At 33.1% G+C, this 21563-nt stretch overlaps 1 protein-coding gene across 2 annotated transcripts in view; it reads right to left on the bottom strand.

Annotated features, from left to right (window-relative positions):
- The window catches only part of LOC111051715 (glycerol kinase), a 59108-nt gene extending 40830 nt beyond the window's left edge, over positions 1-18278 (bottom strand). The window contains exons 1-4 of one of the 2 annotated variants that reach the window (XM_039425332.1): positions 18097-18278; positions 9701-9751; positions 7771-7844; positions 1353-1611 (exon numbers count right to left, since the gene is read on the bottom strand). In XM_039425332.1, coding sequence (XP_039281266.1) covers positions 1353-1611; positions 7771-7839 — 328 coding nt within the window. In that variant the 5' untranslated portion in view covers positions 7840-7844; positions 9701-9751; positions 18097-18278. The remainder of the gene's footprint in view (positions 1-1352; positions 1612-7770; positions 7845-9700; positions 9752-18096) is intronic. The other variant, XM_039425333.1, reaches the window with a different exon arrangement.
- Between the last annotated feature and the right edge of the window lie 3285 nt (positions 18279-21563).

Raw genomic sequence — 21563 nt, forward strand, 5'->3', positions numbered from 1 at the left:
ACTGAATATATAGAGATTCACTACCGTAAGAATGCCAAGCTCAACAAAAAGTGGCTTACAGTGGGCTATTCTATCAGCTCTACTCATTATTCTGATAGCTCTCTTCTGCATTATTAATACCTCTCCAATCCTGGTAGCATTACTCCAGAACACCAGACCATACCACAAAACCGACTGGAACAGAGCAAAATATGAAGATTGTACATATTCAAAAGGCACACGTGACATCAAACAAACGCAGTAAGAGGAAGTTCACTCGAGACAACCTATCCAAAACCGTATCAATATGAGGAGACCACGACAGATCGCTATCCACCGTCAGCCCAAGAAATCTGGCCTTATTAGAAATCGAGGGGTCGCTCACATATGGTCTTAAACTGAAGACAACTGTCTGTGTCTTGGCTTGGTTCAATAGAAAACCATTAGCTGCAAACCAATCAGAAACCTGTGTCATTGCATTATTGGCCCCTTCACCAACTGTCAGAATATCACGACCAGTATTTATCAGAGTAGTGTCATCTGCATAAATATATTTATCGGCATCCACATTATAAGGTAAGTCATTTACAGAAAATCTATTATTTTCACAAAAAGCACAGATCGGGAGATAAAAACTAATGATACCATGTACTATTTCTCTCCCAATTTAGATCTTCTCTCTATTTAAATTTTTTGTTGTGTATAATATTAGTCTTGAATTCATCTATTTTCATATTTGGTATTCATATGTTATACATATTGGTTGAATTTTAGCTCTAAATTTCATTATTATCGACTTTTTACATAGCCAAAGTTTGAATCTGTATTCAAAATGCTTTTGTAAAAATTTATTCTGTATTATTTATCAATTTGAGGTTTAGATTTTCTGTTTTTTTTTCATTTTTTATTATAATCGTGATTTTGTTATTTATAATATTCTCTTTTGAATAATGTAAAGGGTTGTGTGGCAGAGAGGACCTGGAATCCTGACTCCGCCCTTAATAAAGGCAATTATTTATTTATTTACAATTCAAATAACACTAATGTAATAACATTGAAAGATAAAATAATAAGGTAGTCCTTGTGCTATTTTTCTTCCAAATTTATAGGTGACAAAGTTCAAGATAAGGTTAGAATTTCACGTGTACAATTTTTATAAAATTTTGGTCCAAAATAAACATTAAAACTATACATTTTGAATTTAGATGGCTTGAATTGATAAATTAATTAGAAACATTCCACTCAATTACCACTTTTAACGAATAATATTGAGTTATTTAAGAAATTTGGAACTATTCAAGAAACACAAACTCGTAAACAATCAATCAATCAATTTAGATAACATTAAAAAATGAATTGTTTCTAATAATTACCAATCGCATTGTAAAGTGTTTCGCCAGTTAATCGATCCCACACTACGGTGCTCTCTCTCTGATTGGTTATGCCGACTGCTTTGATATCACTGACTGACAGGTCCTTGGCAGGCAGCTTGGAAATTACCTCGTTGATGCACGTCCGCACTGTGCCGATTATTTCCAACGGATCCTGCTCCACCCACCCTTCCAGTGGATGTTTCAAATTTATGTCAATCTGATGCGAAAGAACCTCCTCCATTGTGTCCGATGAGAAAAGCTGGAACAAGAGTGAGATTTTCAGGAAAACACATTTTCCCCCGAGATCGCCAAAACTTGAGAGTATAATTTCGGTAATTTTGCAGTAAATTAAAATACAGTGTTTATAAATGATTATCAGATTTTCAATTCGTTATAAAATTTATTACATTAAACTTACAGTTATAAATGATATGTCAAATGGAAGAGTAAAGCTAGGTTTACACTATGTAGCAGAGCTATATACCTATATAGCAGATTCTACTATTCAAAACTATTCTGTTCCCAAATTTTGATAAATAATAAAATGTCCGAAAAAATAGGTTATGTTCTTACTGAAGACATTTAAAGTTGAACATTTATAAATTTCTTAAAACTGTTTGAGTAAAGCTACGTTTACACTATGTAACTGGAGAGCTATATAGCAGAGCTATATAAAATTTGAGCTACATACATAGCTCTGCTAGATGTAGTTCTGCTATAAGTAGATTTAACGCTAATTTTATGTAGCAGAGCTATATATAGCTCTGCTACGTGTCAATTTTTGTTCATAACAGAGCTAGATGTAGCTACTCTGTCCTTGAAGGAAGGCTGCCACAGCTGTTTAGTGCCTGCTGGGTTTACACCAGATTTACTGTACTCATTTCTTGTTAGAGTGCTAGTAGGCTACTGCGCATTGCGAGCATTTCTTTTTGATTTATAAATTATTGTGCAATAATGGAGAGTGAATTTGATTGGAATAGAGACAAAATTATCCAATATCTTCTTTCTCTTCTCTGTGCTGAAAATATCACAGTAGCTGCGGCGAAAGCAGCGGCTGCTGCACGAACTACCTTCTTCTTCGGCATCTGGCTGGGAACTGAGCAGTGAATACTGGTTTATTCCAAACTCTATGGAGCTCTGCTACAAGTAATGGCATCAAAATGGCAGCACAGAGAAGAAAAAGAGGAAATTGGATGATTCTGTCTCTATTCCAGTCAAATTCACTCTCCATCATTGCACAATAATATATAAATAAAAAAAATGCTCGCAATGCGCAGTAACCTACTAGCACTCTGACAACAAATGAGTATAGTATATCTTGTGTAAACCCAGCAGGCACAAAACAGCTGCGGCAGCCTTCCTTCAAGGACAGAGTAGCTACATCTAGCTCTGTTATGAACAAAAATTGACACGTAGGAGAGCTACATCTAGCAGAGCTACATCTAGCAGAGCTACATCTAGCAGAGCTACATATAGCTCTGCTACATAAAATTAGCGTTAAATCTACTTATAGCAGAACTACATCTAGCAGAGCTATGTATGTAGCTCAAATTTTATATAGCTCTGCTATATAGCTCTCCAGTTACATAGTGTAAACGTAGCTTTACTCAAACAGTTTTAAGAAATTTATAAATGTTCAACGTGACTACCATTTGTCACACGGCACACATCCAGCCGTTGATAAGTGTTGATAAGTGTGTTGAAACGTTGATAAACGTTTTAAACACAACGTTTGACAAGTTGATAAGTATTGATAAGTGTGTTGAAACGTTGATAAACGTTTCAAACACAACGTTTGACAAACGTTTCACACACTTCACAAACGTTGATAAGTGTGTCTTCAGTAATTGTAGCAACTGCTGCTTCAATTTATTAATCCAGGTAGTGGAGGTGACATGTACACACGGTCCTTGATGTAGCCCCAAAGGTGAGAATCGCATGTAGTTGAGTCGGGAGAACGAGGCGGCCATGCATAGCAAGCCCTGTCATTGGGGCGTTTGCTGCCTATCCAGCGCTCGCTACTACCGCTGTCTAGCGGATTGCAACGGAAACATTGCACGCACATACGCCAGCAAACAAAGCTGAGTTACTCTTTCTTTTGACATATCATTATTTTATAACTGTAAGTTTAATGTAATAAATTTTATAGAGTTAAAACCCCGATAATCATTTATAAACACTCTGTATACAGTACAGAAACCCCAGCAGTTGCAAAATATTGCACAGGAACTGTATAATTGACCAAACGTAGTGAGGTCTATGTTTTAACTCGGATTTTCCTTTGTCTGTCAGCATGTGACGCAACGGCCAAACGCGTTGATAGAATTCAATGAGATTTGGCAGGAATATTCATTTTCAACTGCGCGTCGATGTATACACAAGGTTTTTTTTGACATTTTTCATTTTAAGGATAATATGAAAAGAAAAAGAATTCTTTTATACTCTGATATCACTATATATATATATATATATATATATATATATATATATATATATATATATATATCGTTCGTCTGTTCTCTATGGTCTGCACAACGTCTCTGCCACGTCTCTGTGGTCACGACCGTTAGAGTATTCAAATCTCACCACTTCACTTCCTGGTTGATTGAAAAAGGGTGCCCAGCTCCCCGAAAATTCTCATTTAAATGTAAGTTTTTAATCTATCCGTGTCGTGTGTATCCTGTCTATATTTATATATATATATATATATATACTTTGAAAACTCTGACACCAGACCTGAGCCAGCCAGGTCACACGATATTATTATTATTTTATTTTCATCTACTTTGAAGATAGGATTAATCAATCAGCTGACAAGTGGAATATTCACTGCATGCATTACACAGATGTTTGGCCGTGACTATTTCTATAAGGTAGGGTTTCAATGTTTTTTATGATGCATGCCCATCAGTGTCGATATTCTCACTTTTGAGAAACAAATTCAATAGGTGATTGAAAATAAAAAATGAACTAAATTAAGCTGAAGAAATTATAATATTCTTGATTAAAAAAATTAATTTTAAAATAGTTGAGAAATATTTTTATCAGATGGAAAGATTATTACGGAACTGGATAAAGTATCGTATGGGATACGAAAGCGGTCAGGTGTTCCTGTCAACTTCAGCGTTCTCGAAAACTGAATGAATGGGAACTGGAGTTAATTACTGAATAAATTGAGAGAGAAACGTTCATATTATTTGATACTGAAGCTACAAATAGTAGCTGTATGTCTGACAGTATATTGTTCTTCTTCAATTGAGAAACGCAACTAGAACCCTTGTATTAGACCACCGTCATTTTCCCATAGAAATATAGTGAACCACAATATCATAGAAATATCGTGAACCACAATATCATAGAAATATCGTGAACCACAATATCATAGAAATATCGTGTAGAACTCGGAGCGCGTTATACACATTAAATTTATAGATCTTCATTGTTATAGAATTTTCAAAATTAGTAAAATTTCATATCCATAAACAGAAGCAGATCACTTCAATCAACTAAATACAGGATGACACAGAATAAAGGGAACTTTTAAAAACGTCATAAAACATTAGTGAGAAGGGAAATAACGATTTTATCCAAACTAATGTGAAGTTCAAAACTTGCAATTTGAAAATTATTAATAACATCGATCACTTTTTGACAATTACTTCTTTAAGATCCTCCTCCTGGACGAATACACTCTTGAAATCTGTGTTGACGATTCCTTATTGATCGCTACAACATCTCATCTGGGATATTCCTGATTTCATTTTGAATTATGTTTTAATTTCTAATTAATTCAAAATTATTGATGAAATTGTGAGTGAAATCCACTCTGCACGGCAATCAATGGCAACTGTGCGAGTGAGTATTGTTTAGTAACCGTGTAATCTCACGATTAGGTTGCGTTTCCTGGTCCCATGATCTGTCCACCTGCAATTTTCTGTTTGTGGAGCTATCTCAAATCAAACGTTTCCACAACTTGACCAATAACTGTGGTTGAATCATAACAGACAATTCAAAATGAAATTAACAATATCCCAGCTGAAATGTTGCAGCAATCGTTCAGGAATCGTCAACAAAGATTTCAAGAGTGTATTCGTGCAGGAGGAAGCCATCTTAAAGAAGTAACTGTCAAAAAGTGATAGATGCTATCAATAATTCTTATATGGCAAGTCTTGAACTTTAGATTAGTTTGAATAATAGTTATTTGTGCAACTAGTGCGCAAAGTGACAGTTTGCTGCACCGAAAGAAACGTTTACGCCCGAGCCGTAGGCGAGGGCGGAATTGTTTCTTGAGTGCAGCAGAGGAACTTTGCGCACGTATTTCACATTAATTTTTTCCTACAGTTACCATTGAATATGAAAAGTTGGTAATTATGGGTAAAATTGCCTGAAATGCATCAAATGTTTTTCTGTGTAATTTTATTATTGATAAAAACCTTAATCCTAAAATCCTAAAGTCCTCGTTGTCCTTGGTTATAATATATATAATACTAATAATTAGCGCGTTGTGCTTCGTTGCAGCTCTGCTCACTATAGCAGCCCAGTCACTGTTACCAACTTCATTTTGATTTTGCTGCACTGTTGCTCCATATAACCTACTAAGTATTTTGCGTTGCCATGTTGCAAATCTGGAGTGCAGAAAAATTTTTTCGCCACACTTGGATGTAATGAGCTGGTTTACGTGCGTCATATGGTGGCCGAAAGTGATTGTTTTCCGACCAGGCCGGTAAAACTTTACGGCCCTAGGGCTGTAAAATGACCTTGAATAACAGCTGATTCTGATTTGATATGAACGGGTTTACAAAATAGTTTATGAAACAGAATCAGTTTATGCTTCTAGAATTGAATAAAGTATTTTGCAATAAGATACTATCATTTCATTTGGATGAATGAAATACAAATAAGATATTATAAACTACTCAAATTCAATTTTCAGAGTATAATAGAATCTAACCTCAAACCTCATAGTAGATAGTACTGCGTTTATCACAAAACCTGGTGGATAGTTTTGGAACTACTTGGGCAATATCCATGGTGCTGAACGTTTTAACAAATAGTTTATGAAACAGAATCAGTTTATGCTTCTAGAATTGAATAAAGTATTCTGCAGTAATATACTATCATTTTATTTGGATGAATGAAATAGAGGTAAGATATCTTCTTCTTCTATATAATAAGAGAGAGTGGGGTTGTGTTTGTTCGCATCAAAACATGTCAACTTGTGGATTGCATACCGGAAAAACGGGAATGATTTAGATCTCCAAATTTTGAACATAGATTCTAAAAATATCAATCTCGTGCACCTGGAAGCCCAAATTTCTATTTTCCTTCTAGATTTTTCAGAATATTAATGTTCAAATTCATCTATGCTACCGTAGGCTAATTGAAGTTCCATAGCCCAAAGTGTGTATTTTATCAGCAGGTTATAAGACTACCATTTACGAATGTCTATGTAGCGCAGCGGTAAGAAGCTTGCTTACGGAGCGATGGTACCTGGGTTCAAATCCCCGATGCTTCCCATTTTTTTGTTCTTAATTTTTTCCCTCGAAACGTATTATTATCAATTATTTTTTGAAGGAATTTGTTTTCATTACTATTGAACTTGGATTTTATCAAATAATTATTTTCAATGTAAAATTTTGCCACCAGTACAAATGAATTGGACATAGTCTTCATGCTGTAGGCCTATAATTTATTGAATTTCATAAGAAAAACATGAATAGATCACAATAAAATGAGTAATAATTTATATTCTTCAGTTATAATGTAGGCTACTATCAGACACGAATTCCCAGTGAAACGAGTATTTTAGGTATTTTTTTGGAATTGGGAAAACAAAAGGCTGCCTGATTCAAATTGAGGAGGATCCTAATAGAACTAAAATTTATTGATGTATTGGAAAAATCAATATGATTCTGTGAGGTTTCCAAGTATTATGTATTCTTCAGTTTTCTATACTTTAATAACTAGATACTAATAACTATACTAATAGCTAGAGCTATGACCTTCCACTTTTGTTTTCGGAACTGCTTAATAAACAATTATTCTCACATATATTGTTTATTTCTCTGTGTGGCGAAAAATAGCGTTCGCACCACGGGCAAAAATGTTTTTCCGGCTCTCAATCTTTTCTAGTCCTCGGCCTACGGCCTCGGACTTGAAAACCGATTTCGAGCCGGAAAAGTCTCATTTTCGGCCCTAGGTGCGAAATATACTATTCCCGCACTAGAGCGGAAAAGTGATTCTTTGCGTTCTGTAATCAGTGCAGCAATGGCCACTTTTCAACGTAACTGTAGGAAAAAATTATTTTGCCCTTCCCACTAATGTTTTATGGCGTTCTAAAAACTTCCCGTTATTCTGTGTCACCCTGTATGAGTGGATTTTTGGATGTACTTAATAGTGATTGAAAAACTCAACTTACCACAAAACGAACTGTGCGAGTCCCTTCATCAATGACTCCAATAAGCGGCACCTTATTAATCACAGGCATTTTCACTGCAAACATTACAACAAATTATTACAAATCAGAATAAATCATTCAATCAAGTTTTGCATTCGAAGCTCAGCCAGCATTTGAACAAATCATCCATAAACCAATTATTGAGCTGAAAATAATTTAATGACTATTATCTACACACGTTTAATGGCTTTAGCATCCGCATGGAGCCCGCTACATTATCTTTTGCATACTCTCACAATTAGTCACAATTGTCAGAAAAGAAATCAGAGCCGGAATTCATTCACTAATTGGATACATGCCAAGCCCATAACAAAAATTTCTAGCCATTCACCCTGATAACCCACGTTTCGGGTCAACTATTCATCATAAAATTGTCGGTAAACCTAAAAAATACAAACATTAAAATATCTCAAATAGTACTAAACACAATTTAACTATAAAATTGCACGAGTAATGTGGAGGATATTTTACTTGTCTGTCTGAATAAATACATAAAAAAACTAAAAAAGACAGTAGAGGAGGAGGAATTATGCTAATAAAGATAATATATTGATTGATTTATTTATTTTGATCACTTAATTTGATCGAGTAGGCTACTTTATTTATGCAGATTACAATATATATACTGTTATGTATACACTTATAAAAAAGCTTTAGATGCTTTACAGCAAAGTTTTAGATGAATTAACATAACATAAACTAAGAAAATAATTATTGAACTGTACAATGATACGAAAAAAAAGCTATTTGGAATAACTATACAAGACAATATTGTAATACATCTACATAAATTGGCGGAGCTTTTATACATATCAATGTCCATTCTTTGGAAAGAATATTAAAAATATCCTTCCCATTAACTCTCTACCAAAAACGTTAATTCCATTTATACGACTAAAGATTTGTTCACAAATAAAAATTTTGTATATAGTTTTATTATAATATGAAAATTTAAGAACAAATCACATGATTAATAAAGTGATGTAATTATGTAATAAAATACAATTATTAAAATGGAGTAGACTAATGGTGGATAATTTTAATCAATATACAGCAGTAATGCAGTGGATATTCTAAACAATATGAGTTTATTTACAATTGATTCTATAATGGGTTTATGTTGATGGGATGGGTGAAGGATTTTAATCAGAGATAATGTGCAATAGTTCCTTAATGACATAAATATATCAGTGGCATCGATTTATTCCATGAATTATTAAGTTTATTACATCAATATAAATGAATTCATTATTCAAAAAGGATTTAAATTTAATTTTGGTGAGTACAAAAGAATAGATTTGTATAATTCAGAGGGACCTATAAATTAGGAGAACAAACGTTGATAGAGTTACTATAAAAATTGAAGATTTAAAATTTTTCAAGTTGTTCCATATTTTTCTATTTATAAATGGATTTTGTGGTGTACTACTTATTTTTTATATTTATAACTAACCCAAATTCCTATTGTTTTTATATTTGGACTGTAAATTTTCGTGAAATATTATAAGAAGTGATACCATAACCTTATTCAGATCTGCTCATCAACTATCTAAATTCGGGGGAGAAATAGATTTGGATTAATTCTGTTGTTTCTCTCATAATAATTTTTGATTTTGTGCATGTGTAAATGAAATATATAAATAAAAGATATGATTTCATTTTCAATTTTGTGATATCCAAAAAATTATGAAAGAAAACATAATTACGATTCATCATTATGAATACGTTAAACAATGAGAAACTTGAAAAAATAAAAATAGAATTTTGAATATTAATACGGTTAGTTTTAAATTTTTTATGAAAATGTATATTAGAAGCGGAAGTGGTTGATAGTTATACATCAAAATGTAGAAGCTAATTGAAAAGTTAGAGAAATTAAATAAACACTTACATAGTCAAGTATTGATGATGAAAGAAGGAAGAATCACTAAAGATGATAATACTGTAAAAAATAGACTAGAGTTTAAAATTACAAAATACTGAACTACACTTCATTGACAAATATGACAGATAACTGCTGCTGAAGTTCATAAATAGCCAACCGTTGAAACAATCCACGACTATTGAAAGCTTCAATAGAAATATAAAACGGCGTAAACATTCAATTACTTAAATACTGAAATTGAGGAAAGCTCAGTTCGATCAGAGTACGACCACGACCGCATTCTAATTTGAAAAAATAAATTAGTCACAATAATCTATGAACGGAGTGTAATGGGTATTATTTACGGTTTCTTTTATAAATAGTGCAGAAGTGGGAGTGGCTACCAATGTCCAATAAGATAAGTTCAGAATTATTGTCAGTCATAAATAAATAATTCGATTATTGCGTGAACTTGATACAGAGTCAGAGAGACCGGCCTGTCTATCAATGAGTTGGCTGGTGACTTGTGACGTCATCGAAACCATTCGTCACAAAGTGTCACTACAAGATGAGGTCAAAGTATATGGCCAATGATAAGCCGACTGTTCTATTAATAGAGCTCATCATTATATGTTTACATATTTACGAGTATAATGTTTATCCAGCTCCATCATCACCTTGAACTGAAAATATGTCAGGGAATATTATTACTATCCATATTTTGTTCGGAACACCCCACTGTTTTTTTACAATATCGTACTCCACACTCAACAGATGAATGTTTTCCACAGTAATTTCTATGATTTTATGTACTCATCAATTTTATGGAAAAACATTTATGTTCACAATGACCAGAAATGACTGCATTATCGACTGAAAAATACTGCAGATTTTCAAGAAATGTTAACTTTCCAATTTTGACACCTTTATTCAAATTGAATAGCGAAGATAAATTATAACACAATTACTGTACCATTCGTATGATGGATGTTAATATTCATTTATTCTTTATTCATTTATACAATAAGTAATAAATCTAATATCAAAATAATAGGGAGAGGAAAAATAAGGTAACCTTGTGCTATTCCTCTCCCAAATTTAGATAACACATAGTCCGAAATAGGTTAAGTCTTGTAGTTCTTCAATTCACAAAATTTTCAGTCCTCAATTATGTTCACAAAGCGTTTCAAATTTAGATGCTTCAAAACTAACATAGAAGAAATATTTCACATTATTATAACTGAAATAGGAAATATTCACATATTAAAAATATAATTTTGATTTACCGAAAAACAAACTTAATTCCTTAACTCAATATGATATATTAACAACATATTTACGTATTTCAGCTTTAAATATTGGAAAAATCAACATTTTGCTATTTCCATAATTATTTGAACAGCTTTAAAAACGAGTTGATAACTTCTTTAGAAACTAATTCTGATACCTATGCCTGCAAAAAGCCCCTGATAACAGAATTTGTATTGAGCTCTGAGTGAAATACTCATGATACCAAGGGTCTGAAAGGATTATTTTAAATTCATTTTTGAGAGAAGGTCCAATCGAATATTACGACTATGGTTGAAAAAAATTGAAAGCACATTTTATTAAAACATGGTGAATTTTGAGGTCGGCTAGACAATAAACTTCATCTGGGAGCTGACTAATAATCTATTGTATCATAATATTGACGATTTTCCTAAAAAATTGTGATGCTAAAAAAATTCAATGTATTATCAGTGATGCCGACAGTAATGTGGTTTGCCACTGTAACCAACACTTACATTGAATTTTCATTTCTAGATGTCCAAATGAAGATATAACTTGAATTTAATATATTCATAATAGAACTTTCAAGCTTGTGTAAAGTAAATCCTAAGAAAAGAAAGGGTCCAAACGATCAATTAAGCTTACTGCCGTATAATATGATATTTCAACCCAGTTCTATTATTTTCAATGACCTGTTCAATTGAGTACAAACGTCAAGATTTAAAGTGTTTTTTTTTTAATAGAAATTCAAAACAATTTGTGATATTAATTTGAGCATAACTAGAAATATTACATTTTGGATATTTGATCATAACGGAGAATAAATTATAACAAATCTGGGTTGCTACACATTAATATTACAAATTGTACAAAGAGCTGGAGAAAAGATATGCAGGCATTGAATATTTCAAGTTTTTGTAAGAAAGTAAGTTTATAATTACACGGAGTGAATATTTCAAGTTTTTGTAAAAAAGTAAGTTTATAATTACACGGAAAATGTGAACAAGTGATAATTAAGTCTATTAATATTGGAATATAAAACATTTGTTGCAAGAAAAAAATTAAGGGCATAAGTCACGTGACCTGGACGAAATGCTTATCGGTGTCTCCATGGCCGGGTGACAATGAACACATATCAGTGTACAAAGGTTGACTGATTGCCTAAAATTACAGCTAATGATAAGGCAAGTCATAAACGTTCGGTTCACGTCTATTGACTTACAATTTTGGATAGATATTTACGGAAGTAAACACTGAGACGTATTTCCCATGATATTTCTGTTGTAGATTCAGTAGTATTCAAGATTGCAAGAAAACATTTTTGAGAAAGTAAATTATTTTATTCAAATACTATTTATGTCAGAGAGCAATGTTTACAATGATCCGCCTTTTATAACATGGAATGTGTTCATGTTTTACTAGCTCCATAAAAGTAATCGATTTATTTAGGATATAGTTACTTTCGATTTCGATATACTATAACAATTTAGTTTAAGGCTGTGCAAAGGCTAAAAATAAACTTTCTACTGGTGATATTTTTCAAAGTTTTCCGATTTTTACTATCCAGCTATCATAATGGAAAAGTTTTCTCAGGAAAACATTTTTTCCGATCATTACTTTTTGAGATATGAGCGCCTTAAGTTTAAATTTTTGGGACAGAACATTTCAAATTCGGTAAGAGATAAATCCATGAGATTTGGAGGATATATTCTTCATGGTATTGTTGATCTAGTGAAACAAAAATTTTCTGAAAATATCAATTTTTGAGAAAGTTATTCAATTTACAAAAAATGACCATTAATAACTCAACTAAAGTTATTTTTGGTAAATTGAAAAATATTTTTAAAAATTGATATTTTCAGAAAATTTTTGTTTTACTGGATCAACAATACCATGAAGAATCTATCCTCTTAATCTCATGGATTCATCTCTTACCGAATTTGAATTCGGTAAGAGATAAATCCGTGAGATTGGAGGATATATTCTTCATGGTACTGTTGATCTGGTGAAACAATTTTTTTTTGAAAATATCGATTTTTGAGAAATTTATTCATTTACAAAAAATGACCATTAATAACTCAACTAAAGTTATTTTTGGTCATTTTTGGTGAATTGAATATTTTTTTTAAATTGATATTTTCAAAAAAAAATTGTTTTACAAGATCAACAATAGCCTACCATGAAGAATCTATCCTCTTAATCTCATGGATTCATCTCTTACCGAATTTGAAATGTTCTGTCCCAAAAAATTTAAACTTTAGGCGTTCAAATCTCAAAAAGTAATGATCGGAAAAAAATGTTTTCCTGGGAAAACTTCTTCATTTTATACTTCATTGCATACTTGATAGTATATTGATTTATATTTCATTGTATACTTGATAGTATACAAATCGAAAAACTTTGAAAAATATCACCAGTAGAAAGTTTATTTTTAGCCTTTCACAGACTTAATAATAATAATACCTATCATGTATTAGAATATAGAATATACCGTCATGGTTTTATGAGAGTGATTAATTTATTGAGCTTTTGAACAGCGGTGCCCACCCCCCATCGCAAGCCCCCCCCCCCCTTCTGAATATTGAATAATGTTTTTCTATGAACTACATGCTAAACAATAACATTGTTTAACATTATTACTTGGAGAAAGAATGACATGGATAACCCCTTGGCCCTAAAAATTAGAGTTCATATTTGACCACTGATTAAAACTCATAGAAAAATGACACGACATAAATCTAGCTTTGCACTTTCCTTGATTCAAGCTTATTCAGCTTAGTTTAATCAACTTAACCTCTTAATTAACTTCGCCCTCTTTTTCTTACAAGAATATAAAACGCCAGCTAGGGCTCAGACTTTATAAAGAAGCAGTATTCTATACTATTGAACGAGCAATTTCTGTTTATATGTTTAGATGTATTTATGTTTATATTTATATCTGTATGTGACCGGATCTCGAAAACGGCTCCAACGATTCTCACGAAATTTGGAACAAAGTAGGTTTATGATATGAAAATTTGATTGCACTAGGTCTCAACCCTGCAATAACTCGCTGAAGGAAATTGAAAGGATAAATACGTCCTTGGAAAAACAGCTGGAAATTTTGTCGTCTGTCGATACCCTAATGGAAGTGAGTGAGCGAGTGCATGTCTTGGTTATTCCTCAGCTGATCTCACGAGAAAGATAATTTAGCAAGAAAACTTATTTTCGTTTATTTCCATTTTTTAGAAAACATGTTTACTTCAGAAAGTCCAAAATAGTAACTAGATGCTGTTAGTGTAGAACAAAGACCTTAAAGATGCATAGACTCACATGCAGCGCTTGTCTTACTTGAAATTGAAATCGGCCATTGAGGGGGCAACCTATAAGATTATTACATACCAATGCCTTTGTAATCTATAATATAACAAATATAAAGATATAATATCTCGTGCTAAAATACCCCAATGGCGGCCTTCAATTTCGAGTACTTGAAATTGAAATCGGCCATTGAGGGGGCAACCTATAAGATTATTACATACCAATGCCTTTGTAATCTATAATATAACAAATATAAAATCTCGTGCTAAAATACCCCAATGGCGGCCTTCAATTTCGAGTAAGAGCTATCATTGGGAAGGCATGGGCATTGTGGGTCTATATCTCTTTAAGGTCTTTGGTGTAGAATAGTACGTAATATTATATTAACAAATATTGTAGCAAACATAGTATATCACTCTAAATCGAATTCATAGTATATATATATTTGTAATTGATGATGATTGTGTTTGTTTTTTGAAGTGTGAACAAATTGTTATTTTGATGAGTGATAGTAGCTTAACCTAGATTTTGATTTGGACTGTAGTATAAATTTGAAAAAGTACAGTTTTGGTCATAAGCCTTTTGTGCCTCCTCATATAGCTGTAAAAATAGTTGTACGACTGAGAAAATGAATAAAAACTAATATAAATAGAATAAATAAATATAAACTATGAATTCAATCTTTCATTACAAATGTTCTATGCTTTTACACTCCAGAGCAAAGCTCGGTCCTCCGATATTATGTAAATAATACAGCTATTTATTTCTGCCATTTCAAGAACAAGAGATGTCATTCCTAGATTGGCAGAGTACATTGTCCTTTGGCCCGATGCTTTATTTTTCCCACGTGCTTCATTGCATTTTAAAGTAATGGATAACTGATATCGTAAATTCTCCAAAGATTTCATCAGACAAAACGGAAGAGGAGGTTATCACATAAAGCATCACATCCATCACACATTATTAACATTTTTGAATTTTAGAAAATTGTTGCAATTAAAAATACAATCACGCTAAAAGAAATTTACTGGAGCACATTCACAATAACACTCAATTTCTCAGCTCCAATTTGGACGTTCAAATAAATGGAGTGAATGTTGAACAACCTCTATCTGTGAAATTTCTAGGTGTCTTGCTGGACCAGAACATGACTGTCTTAGGATAACTATATTGATCAATTGTGCTGTAAAATATTATCTGGAGTGTTTGCATACAGGTCGATTTCAAGATTAAGTACTGGGAACACTATCTTAACATGTACAGTTTGTCATGCCCTCATAATGTCGCATATTCGTTATGTAATATTGGTATGGGGGATGCTCCAGTCTCAAAGACTTCGAGTTTTTAGAATGCAAAAGAGAGCTGTGAGAGCAATAAAAGCCATTAGAGTCCTGCAGAGAGTATTTTAAAGATCTAGGACTACTAACTGTGCCTGCACTGTACCTTTTCGAAGTGATAATGTATATAAGAGATAAAGAATTTATAAGAAACTGTGACATTCATAATTATGACACAAGAAATAAGAGTAAATTTCCTGCACAATACCACAGGACAGCTCAGTATGAGAAAAAGCCTTCTTATATGGGTATCAAATTATATGAGAAAACTGCCGTCAGCTTTGAGAGAAAATGGAAATAAGGATATTTTCAAAAAGCTATTGAAAAAATATCTAGCAAACGGGGTATACTACAGTATCCAAGACTTTATGGATGGAGAATGAGATTTTTTGGAGGGTTAAATTGTAATGTACATTGTATAATGTGATGTGTATATGTTTATTTTGTATTCTTTTATTTTTTGGACAATAGTCCTTCTTGACGATTTCTATATACTCTTTTAAGAATCTCCAGGAAGAAAATTTAATCAAATCAGATCTCCATCTTTGAAATGGGAAATCCTTTTTCAAATAACTGAAATCTGTTTATCTTCCGGTGCACAAGTATTATGAGTTATTTATCTGAAACACAACTGTGATATTTAATGAATGAATTGTACATAGAATTTGATAAAGACATGGTCTCTATTGTCATGCGATATGGACAAATAAGACCTGGTGCTCTGGGCCTCTGTGAGAGTTTTTTTCAAATTTATAATTTCTTGTAGAGATGAAATGTATTTTTTGAGTGGAATAACGAATTACCTCATTGGTCATTGTCGTGTTCGTGAATTCTGAATATTTAGCAGGTAGACCTGCGCTCATATATAAGAAATCATTTCATACAGAGGTAGGGTATGAAGTATGGAGGATTTGGAATAGCTGTATATACTTATTTTTGAAGGACACTCAATTTTATTTTATCTAACGTGTACCTCAAATTATGTCATTTTAATTATGAGAGAGGAACTTCTTATTGTCTCTTTTCTGTTTAGGGTTACTTGTAAATATAAATAGAAATTCAAATCTCAGTACCCTTTTTTTAATTATTTCATCACATGTTTAAACATTCATGCCATTTTCAATTGATTTTAAAGTGATAAGTGACTTTAAATCACTTGAAAATGGCATCAATGTTGAAACATGTTGTGATAAAATAGTTCAAAAAAGGGTACTGAGATTTGTATTTCTATTTATAGGAACTTTTTAGTAAGATTGATTATGAGTATGTACGACAAGTAATATCGGTGTCATTTTTTGTCGAAGCACTCCCGAAGACGTTATGAGAAGTTGATGACAGAGTGCCGTGCAAGAGATAACCTTGGCATATCTGCCGAGGAGTTGACTGACCTAGGTGCGTTTTCAGTGTTTTTTCTGTGATTGGAGATTACTGTTTCTAATTGCTGAAGCAATGGCGAATTATACTTGATTGTTTGGTGAGGCGTTAGTCAAAAGTTAATTATTGGTCTTTTTTATAGAAAACGTCACTCTAAATTTAGTTAGTTATCTAAAAATGTTACGTGAATTATTGTAGTTTTACAAAAGTTGAAAATATGCAGTGACGATTGTAAATAATTATTGTGCATTTGTACTGACTTTTAGTTTTCAAACAAGAAAATGGATTGGTTTATTTGTGCAAATAATTTTTTCTACCCAACTTTTGAAACAAGATACACTACTTGTATTATACTCTGTAAATCTTTCTCATTCACAGACTGAGTAGCCTAAAATATCAGCACCACTTATATATAATACTACCTATTATACTACCTGGATGTATATAGACGTTTTTGCTATTATGAAGGTTTTTTTAATAGCATCAACCGTTCACTATATGCACAATTGCATACACCATCAAGCAAGGGAAAAAGATTAATTTTTACTTTTAGTCATCTCCGATAAATGAAGAGAAAGATTGAAACAATAGATAGAAGCTCTAATTCAAATTATGTTGTTTGCTAACTTACATTGTTTGCAGATCAATTCCAGACTGATGATATTGATCTACCGTATGTAATAAACAAAAATTTAAAGAGAAAATGAGCACTTGGCTACAGTACAGTAAAGATTTAGGGCTCAAGTCAAGGCCTAATAACATTCCTGTCATCAATTTTTGGTTGGAATCGATTTAGTATGTTATTTTAATAACAAGATTCAGTGCTATACAGTTATACACGTTGTGCATATACAGTTACACAGAATTTCAATTAGTGAGTCTTTTTGGTCGACAAATTAAAAAATTATAATATTGTAAACATTTTCCAAGTCAAGGAAAATTATAGGAATTTTAGCTTTACCAGCTTTGAAACAATAGCATGATTATGTAGTTTAAAGAAAAACACAATATAAATAGCCTAGAATTCTTGTTTTATTACAATATTGATTATTTTAGAATATTAATTATTCTAGAATAAAATGTATGTGTACGTAAGCATGTCATTGAATTAACTTTTTTAAAAACATGGTTAAATTTACTTGCCTGAGATCTCAGCTTCCAATCTTTAAACGGTTGAACTATTTACACTTTATGTAGATTGAAAGATTTGCTTTTCTCTTATATAAAAGATAAATTGATAACAAATCTAGAACTGCGAAAATAAATTTTTAGGTTAAGACAGATCAATAAGATAACCTCTTTTCACAGTCAGGCAAAACCATAGAGCTATAATCTGGAGATACAGTACATATGATCAAGATTTGCCTAGTTTGACAATCGTTCCTCAACTTGTTGCCAACCTAACCAATACAAAGCAGTAAACAAACATGAATATTAATCATTCATAGGTACGATATCTCAAATGTGCGAGAATCAGCAGATCGGTATGATCTCAGATTTAAGTTTGTAGGGTTCCCGTTGCTTTATGAATACAGTATCAGATTATATTTGTTATATATCATCTGCATTATGGTTACTGAATTATTTGTCAGCCCGGGAATCCAACACGGTACCACCCAATTATTGCTATAGTGAGGTCTACGTTATAATGGCAATGTTTATTAGCAACGTATTGCTATCCTTGTCTATCATTCAACAAAGCGAGACCACTATCTTTCTCCCACTTTGCTGTGTTGCCAGATCGTTTTTACAATGTATAAATATAATTAATTAACAGGCTTGCGTGAATGCTAGCCGCGCATTTGCAGAACTACTCGACAAGTAAAAGTTTACAAAATTTAAAGTGATTATTGTAAACCAGCAGATTACAATGTAACCTTGTGTCGTGACCCTATTTTTCTGATGTTATTCATGAGCCTGGTTTCTGAGGACCCACTTTTTCCATAATGAATATATCTAAAGATATAGGACCTATATCTTTATTATTATTATTGTTATTTTATGATTTCAATATGTCCAAGGAATACTACCGTAATGAATGCAAAGATCACTTATTTAAAGCAAAAATTTAGTTTTATTATCATTTTTAAAATGAATTTAAGAAAACTAGCATTTTAAGTGTAGTGAAAAGTGACATTTGGTTATAATTTTATTGATATGAACATAAATAATATATAGTAAACAAAAATCATAGTGATAAAATACTATCATACATCTTACATGAAACACTACTAGAAAAATATAAGAAAATTATAAGGTGATAGTTCACTGTTAGGGATGATTTTACTCCACCCTCAAGTTCATGGTGTACAATCTTTGCAAAACTTCTTGGCGCACTCATTACAAATAGGGTTGTTACACAGGTAACACTCTGTACTCGCTTTTCTGTCTTTAACTGCAGGACATGTGGAACACCTCTTCCTCTTGGACCTCTCCCTGGGTTGAGCTGGGTTGTTTGGAGGTTGGTTTCTTGGCACTTTCACTCCCATGATGCAGTACATTCCCAGCTTCAGCTCAGTCTGCAGTGATGAATCAGCCAGACGGTTTTGCATGTATGCCGTTACAAGGTCTTTGGCAAGACTTCTCATAAAGTCACTTCTGTTGTGGAATTCTTGATTGTCCCCAAAAGACTGGTATATTACATGAGAGTTAACACCAGTTATGTCCAGTAAGGCATAGAACAAACGCATTGGTCACCAGTTAGACTTTCTTGCTGTTGAATAATTTGCACACATTCTATCCAAACTGTCAACTCCACCTTTACTCATGTTGTAGTCTTTAATGGGTGTATACCATCTGACCGACCTACAAACTGACCGACCTGTAAATTGACTTTGCAAGACGGTCAGTTTGTAGGACGGTCAGTTTGCAGGTCGGTCAGTTTGTAACCCCCCGTCTTAATCATAGTGGGTTTTTGGGTTTCTGTATCAAAGCTTTTGTCGTGATGCATGGATGACACTAATAGAACAGCCTTCTTCTCTTTTGGCACAAAGGAGACCAATGTCAAATCTTTTGTGAAACCAAATAAAGCTGCACCAGCCTTTCTAGTAGCATTTGGCTGGAATGATACTGGTATTTCCGGTTTATGTTTTTTCAGAGTTCCCAAATAGGTGAGTCCCTTCTTTAGTAACAATTTTGATAAGGGAATGGAAGAAAACCAATTATCGGCTGTGACATTTCAGTTTGTATGGTAAATACACTCAGTCAATCTCACTGCTGCCTTAGTTGGAATGCTGCAGCTTTTATACTCATCACTCAAACCTTCGCCATATGATCCTTCACCTGTGTAGATGTAGGCATTGTAACAGTATGAGCTCTGTGCATCAGTCAAAATCATTAATTTTAGTCCATATCTGGCCGGCTTGTTGGGCATATAAACGCGAAATTTACATCTCCCTCTGAAATTGCACAACATTTCATCAACACATGTGTAGGCTCCCACATCAAAATTATGTTTGAAATGTGCAACTATGTCACAAAATAATTTGGAAATAGGTGCTGCAGGGTCAGACTTTTTTCTCTCACTTCTTGTTGTTTTGTCATCAAACCGAAGGCAGTACAAAAGTATTTCTAGACGCTTTTGAGACATAACAAATCTGAAAACTTTGCGACCTGTACCATCGGTTGCATATAAACTCCCAAAGTCCTCTGTATTAGCTTTGAAAATAGCAACATAATATAAAAGTCCTATAACTGCTTGCATTTCAGGGAGTTCAACATTCTTCAACTCAGGTCTTGTTTGGTCAGCATAATGTGGTCTAATCTCTTGAAGCTTAGTATTTGTGTGCTCAATGATTTGGATCATTATTTCAGGAGTGAAAATAGTCATCCATACATCGAAAGGAGTAGCTTCAACACCCAGAGCTTTTGCATTTCCCCTGACTTGAGGTATTGTGAGATTAAGTGCTAACGGCCTACCTCCTCCAGTGGGTTCCTTTGATGACCACTTGAATCTTACTCCATTCTTCCCTTGTTGCTTACCGTAATAATAATCATCTTCCGCACTGCCACTGAGATCACTTCACTTCATATCCACATCACTAACACCTGCCATCTGTGTTTCTGGGATCACATCAAGTTTATTGGTTTCAGCTTCACTGTCATCTTGCTCTGAATCAGTATTCTCGTCTTGAACTATACATACATTTTCAGCATCACTAATGTCACTTAAATCGTCATTTAGAAGACGATTCGTTGATTCGTCAAAGTCTTTGTCCAAACCATTCATTTCAACTACTTGAATATTATAATAGTTGTATGTAGGTCCATACATTTGAAAAAGTAAAAGAGTAACCTTAGTCGTGACCCTTGGGTCCTAGGGACCCAAAAGCGCCATTTCACGATAACAACTAGTCACTCAGCAGAAGAGAGCTAGAAGCGTCATTTCACGATAAGAACTCAGCAGAAGGGAACTAGAAGCGCCATTTCACGATAAGAACTCAGCAGAAGGGCCATTTTATGATAAAAACTCAACAGAAGGGAACTAGAAGCGCCATTTCACGATAAGAACTCAGCAGAAGGGAACTAGAAGCGCCATTTCATGATAAGAACTCAGACAAAGAGAATTAGAAGCGGCATTTCACGATAAGAACTCAGTAGAAGGGAACTAG

Source organism: Nilaparvata lugens, chromosome 3, assembly GCF_014356525.2.
Source record: "Nilaparvata lugens isolate BPH chromosome 3, ASM1435652v1, whole genome shotgun sequence".
In the NCBI taxonomy this organism is placed as follows: Eukaryota; Metazoa; Arthropoda; class Insecta; order Hemiptera; family Delphacidae; genus Nilaparvata; species Nilaparvata lugens.